This window comes from Lycium barbarum, chromosome 8 (assembly GCF_019175385.1).
Source record: "Lycium barbarum isolate Lr01 chromosome 8, ASM1917538v2, whole genome shotgun sequence".
In the NCBI taxonomy this organism is placed as follows: Eukaryota; Viridiplantae; Streptophyta; class Magnoliopsida; order Solanales; family Solanaceae; genus Lycium; species Lycium barbarum.
Genome location: NC_083344.1, coordinates 124,684,781 through 124,690,780, shown reverse-complemented (window position 1 = coordinate 124,690,780; position 6,000 = coordinate 124,684,781). Strand labels below are relative to the sequence as shown.

General features: G+C 31.5%; 1 protein-coding gene across 2 annotated transcripts; it reads left to right on the top strand.

The window, feature by feature from the left end:
• The first annotated feature begins 1,263 nt into the window (after positions 1–1,263).
• On the top strand, positions 1,264–5,688 carry LOC132607145 (probable pectinesterase 15). 2 transcript variants are annotated; one of them, XM_060320985.1, is made up of 5 exons: positions 1,264–2,161; positions 2,953–3,124; positions 3,735–3,941; positions 4,578–4,832; positions 5,305–5,505. In XM_060320985.1, exons 1-5 carry the CDS (start codon positions 1,761–1,763, stop codon positions 5,359–5,361), a joined length of 1,092 nt encoding a protein of 363 aa, XP_060176968.1. In that variant the 5' UTR covers positions 1,264–1,760; the 3' UTR covers positions 5,362–5,505. The 2 variants fall into 2 exon arrangements, with proteins under 2 accessions (XP_060176968.1, XP_060176967.1); XM_060320984.1 differs by having other exon boundaries at positions 1,274–2,161; positions 4,578–4,828; positions 5,305–5,688.
• The last annotated feature ends 312 nt before the right edge of the window (positions 5,689–6,000 follow it).

Below are 6,000 nucleotides of genomic sequence, written 5' to 3'. Positions count from 1 at the left end.
CTCAAATCTTGTATTATAAGTTGGAAAATTCATTTTATATGTAAAAATTATTTACTCAGAATTCAATAAGAAAAATAAATTATGATTCGGCACTCATAAACTAAATTTTTTGGCTCTGCCTCTAGGTTCATCTGATCCATTTTATATCATGATTGTGATTAAGTGCATAAGCCTTCAATATCTCTTAAAATTATCAGAATTTTCGAGTTATATGATGAATGTGGATTTCTTTTAGACATCCTATGGGGTTACGACCTAATTAATACTTTCAATGCTCATATATATAAGGTTTTGAATTAATATTATATATCTTAAATGCTAATCAGACTCAATATTTCTTCCTCAAGGGCCTTGAAATTATTTATTCGAGAAAGGGAAACCTTATATAGTTTTGATCGATAAACAGAACTAAAGAATGTTTAGGCGAAAAAACAAAAAGAAAAAAAGAAGATCATCATTTCAAGTTAAAACTCCAAACTCCTTACGTCCTGCAAAAGCAATGTCGCTGTACTTCAAGCAAAATAAGATTACAATGACAAATGAAGAAGCTTCATTTTTTCCCCCCCAAAAAAAAAAAAAAAAACAAGAAGCTTCTTAAGCATTCTAAATTGCTATCAATACTAAGCGTTGCAACAAATGTTAACCAAAATATATACGTAAATTATTTTCATTTTCTTCATTCATGTCCATCCACCGGCCAAGGGCCAACCCTTCAATCTGAAAAAGTCAAAATCTGCCGGATAAGCACGCATCTAAGTAAAGCATTCATCATGAATTCATACCTAATTAGTTTCCTTATAAAAAAATAACTTATATATATATATATATATAGTATATATGTTTTTTCTTTACATAATTAATTATTATAACACGTTGTAAGAGGTAAACTTTCTTATTTAACAGGTTAATAATTAATAATATCACTCTTTATGAATCATTATTTATACACAGTGACGTACAAAGTCAGAATTTTCACTAAGATAATTTAAAATAATAAATAAATAAACACACGGAGAAAGAGAAAGTAGAAACAACAGGATTTAACATGTAGTATATATACATAAACGAAACATTTTGACCTATCTAGGCAGTGTAATTTTTCGATGAACGGGTGTCAATTGACTTCCCTTAGAAAAAGGTGGCTCCTTCACTACTTATAATTATATTTTAAGTAATCTAATACTGTAAAATCCTTTTAATACACTATTTAAACTCAATTAGAAAAGGTAATTGAATTAAATTCCTTCTCCTTACATAGTTTCTTGGCGTGTCCATTATCTAATCTCCACTTTTTTCTTCTGCCCCATATCTTAACTTCCACTATGATCTTCCCCCCTTCTTTCATCTTTTTCTTCAACACTAAAATTTTATTGTCATGAATCTTGATGAAGATCAACGTAACAAGGGTTGTGGTGCAATGATAAGTACTCCTTAATTCATACTTAATCGTTCGAGTCTTGAATATGGAGTCACCTTTATTAGAGAACGCTTTATATATCCTCCAAGAGGCGTAATTTCCGACGCGAGCTCAAATTATGTCGGGCTCAATCCGGATATCGGACATTGGATGGAAAATAAAAAAATAAAAATATAATGATGATTAATGACCCTTCGTCCACACTTTTCTTACCTCCTACGTCAACAAAAAAAATGACCATGCTTCCATTATATCCCACATGTTCATGACTATTCTTCACTATTTAAAGACATCATAAAAATAGTACAAGCAAAACAACATCAAATCAAAATATACCTAAACTATGAACACTACTACAAGGACCATTTTGTTTTGGTTCATAACCTTTACCGTTGCACTTTCTTCCATCATTCTTCCTCTCTATTCCACTAATTACCACTCTCCCACGAATAGTCCTATTGAAACTACTAGCTTTTCACTTGCTAATTTGCTGAAAAGGGTAATTGAAAAAAGTGGTATACAAGATTTCTTTTCCATCTTTGAAGCAATAACAAGATTGCATAGTTCTAAATGTGACTATTCCAAATGGAACTCAAAGCTTGTATCAGTATATGGAGTTTCTCAGGTTTTGACTGTTGATTTAAATGGTTGTGGAAATTTCAGCAGTATACAAAAGGCTGTGGATGCTGTTCCTGATGATAGTTCTACCAAAAGGCTTATTCTAGTTGATTCAGGCACATACAAGTAATCTTCTTCTTTTTTTGTTTATTTTTCCTTGTTAGACTATATCTTTAATTAGGAGTTTAACTCATAATATACATTGATATTCTAAATAATTATCAGGCCAATTTCATTTGATGTAGCAGGTAACCTGTCTTATTTTTTAGATCCCACTTCTTAAGGAGAAATTAATTGTAGTTATGATCTTTTGAAATACCAGTAGTATAGTGTAAAAAAATCTTTGCACCGTTAGTCGAATGTAGTCTTCGGGCAACGGTTGGTCTGAACCCAGTATTTTCGGGCAGAGTATGAAAACATATGTAAAACCTATTAATTAAAATATTAACATATATTAGATTTAAAGCCATAATTTTAAGAGTGCAATGAATTTGGTGATATGAATCTTAAATGTTGAACTTCTTATGTAAATTTAAATCATGGAGCCACCTCTGAACACTTTCGGTGCATATGAGTTGAACTTCATTTTGATTTTGTAAGGAAATTCAACTATAAGTTATAAACGCTGACAATCAAAAGAATCTTACACTAGAGGTGGAGCTAGGATTTTAAGTTTAATGGTTCTTGATTTGCGAAATCATAAACAGCTCTTAGTTCCGCCCTAACTTACACTATCAATGTACGTGTAGTTTAACCTTTCGTGATAGAAAACTTGCTTTATTTTTTAGGTTACAATTAACTCATTTTTCATGAACAATTATTACCAGCGTCAATATTGAATTTACAGAATCAATATATAGATTTTAACTCTTTGAGTTAAAATTTTCATTAATTGGAATTTCATGCTATTCTGGCAGGGAGAAAGTGGTGATAAACTCTAGCAAGACAAATTTAATAATAGAAGGTCAAGGTTACCTTAATACTGCTATAGCATGGAATGATACTGCAAATTCTACTGGTGGAACTGTAAATAGCTTTACTGTTGCTATTTATGCTTCCAATTTCATAGCCTACAATATCAGCTTCCAGGTACACCACCTATATATCTTTCTTTTTTCACAATCTAATCAATCATACATATAATTCGAATTTTGTCATAAATACCAATTAATTAGGACTAAGTTTTCAGTCATATTATTACGTTCACCTTAGGTCCAATATGTGCTACTACAATAAAAAAAGAATTAACTATAAAATTTGTCGCTAATCTGTCGCTAAATAGCCCGGAGTCTTAGGGGTCGTTTGATTCAAAATCAGGTTATCTTGGAATTATATTCCTGGGATTGTAAGTCGCCGGTATGTAATCTCACCTTTTATATGAGATAAATAATTCCATAATTGTGGTATAAATTTATCCTGATTGTAGCTAATATCCAACCAAACACATGATAGACTTAATCCCAAATTTATATTGAGATAACCCACTTAATCCCTCCAACTAAACGATCTTCTAGTCTTGTTAGAGATTTATACGCCAACAGAAAATGTAAAAGAATTTCTAGTACAGGGACACTGATTTTTTATAATGTTGAACTGGAACTGCAAAAATTCATATATCCCTCCGAACTTACTTGGTATTTAGTTATAATATATTAACAATCTCTTTTTTTTTTTTTTTTTTTTGGTTGATGATATTAAGAACACAGCTCCACCGGCTTCACCAGGTGAGGTTGGAGCACAAGCAGTGGCTCTAAGAGTAACTGGAGATGAAGTTGCATTTTATGGTTGTGGATTTTATGGAGCACAAGACACTCTTAATGATGATCGAGGCAGACATTACTTTAAAGAATGCTTCATTCAAGGATCCATTGATTTTATCTTTGGAAGTGGTAGATCACTCTATGAGGTACATTGGTTTAGAATTTTTCGATTGTGCATATAATTGGCTGGTCACACTTTTGGTGTATATAACTTAAATCCATCTATTTTTTTTGTTTCGAACGAACTTACAGTAAATATGATTGTCCACATGCGGTGCTATAATATTGCGTACGGGTCAGACTAACCCAATAGCCTTTACTTTTTTTTTTTTTTTTCTTTTTTTATAATAGCCTTTACTTAGACCATGTATTTGTGTTAGGATCTTCACACAAATAGCTGGCCGAATTTTTCGGTTTACTTGCTAGAAAACTAGCCATATTGATCTAGGTAAGTGGTGATAACGGAAAGGCTTTTAAGCCCGAGGGGCAGTGAGCGAGGTAGATACGTAAGATAAAATGGTATTTACTAGTAAAGGGAAAATAGAATTGCGCTCACTTAACGAGTATACATAGGTTATACACTAATTATACACGATTATACACATATTATACATATAGTATATACATCTGCTGGTTATGTTTAGTTTAAACGGTTGAGCGAGCAACTATTTAGATTAATTCTTCAATTTGCTTTAATTGTGAGTTCCTAAAAGTGAGCTATGAGTTTGAATAACAAATTCAAAATCTATAAACTTCAAATCCTGACTTCATCTCTGATACAGGATTGCAAGATAAATTCGATAGCAAAAGAAGAAAAAAATGGAGTAGGAGGATCCATTACAGCACAAGGAAGAAATTCCAAAAATGAAAATTCTGGATTTTCATTTGTGAATTGTGCTATTGGTGGCACTGGTAAAATATGGCTGGGCCGAGCATGGGGAGCATATGCTACTGTTATTTTCTCCAAGACTTACATGTCAGATGTGGTTTCTTCAGATGGCTGGAATGACTGGAGAGATTCAACAAAAGATCAGTCAGTAATTAATTATATCCTAGCTAACCTCTATAATTTTTCATATTCCCTCCTGGAGAATTTGTTGATTAAATTATAAAATGATCAGTAGTAAAACTGCTTTAAGAATACGGACAACTTATAAGATCATACTTCCTGAGTTATAATTTATGCGGACATAGTTTGATTTGGAACAAAACTGGAAAAAATAAGGAAGATTTTTGAAATATAAGGATTTAAAATATTCTAATATTTATGTGATTATAAAACTTTTGAAACTTGTGGGCTCAAACATGTCATAACATTTGTCTCTAAAATGAAAAGTTCAAAGTTGATATGCTTTCAAATATTGAAATATGTCATTCCTTTTTAAATAAAAAAATAACGTCACATAAACTGAAACAGTTCCTATCAGATCGTACACACGTAATTTGTTTAAACTTAACAAGTTCAACAGGTAGTAAACTAATAATAATTTAAATATCATGCTTTTGCAGGACAGTATTGTTTGGAGAATACGAGTGCTTTGGACCAGGAGCCAACTACACAGATAGGGTACCCTATGGAAAGCAGTTGAAGCAAAATGAGGCAGCTCAGTACATTGACATCTCATTTATAGATGGAGAACAGTGGCTTCTTAATGAAGATCAGACACTTGATTTTTGGGATTCACTAACATATATAGAACGAAGATAAACATTGTTTATGTTGTATAAATATGTAACGACAAAAATATGCTTGTACTGTATATCATCTTTAACAGTTATTTTTCTCGGATACTAAAATTATTAATTTCAGAGTAAGATATATACGTTATTCAGACTTTGTCATTTATATGTATACAGGTTATATCCTTGCTTTTTGGCAAGTTTTCTCTTTCAGACATGTAAAAACTAAAGTTTAGCAGAAATGTTACCATTTACCGATTTATAATTAGTTAGTAGTTTCTTCTTTTTGATATAATCTGTAACGAGCAAGTGAAATATTAGTTTCTGATTAATAGAAGTTTGGTTTGGGAAAACAAGAGTAAGTTACTCTTAACATTCTGATGATATAGCTCAGTTACAAATACATTTATTTTTGGCCAAGAAATAGCATATTCTTATGAGTATTATTTCACGTAACATTTGCCTAATTGAGGTGTGTAACATTTGCCTAATTGAGGTGTCTATCTGGTCACGAGGATAGTAAGG

Bases quoted from the DNA above. Each gene is read 5' to 3' on its own strand.
- LOC132607145 (XM_060320984.1), top strand. From the start codon at position 1,761: ATGAACACTACTACAAGGACCATTTTGTTTTGGTTCATAACCTTTACC. The intron at 2,162-2,952 runs GTAATCTTCTTC...CTATTCTGGCAG, and splicing joins GTTGATTCAGGCACATACAA to GGAGAAAGTGGTGATAAACT. The intron at 3,125-3,734 runs GTACACCACCTA...GATGATATTAAG, and splicing joins CCTACAATATCAGCTTCCAG to AACACAGCTCCACCGGCTTC.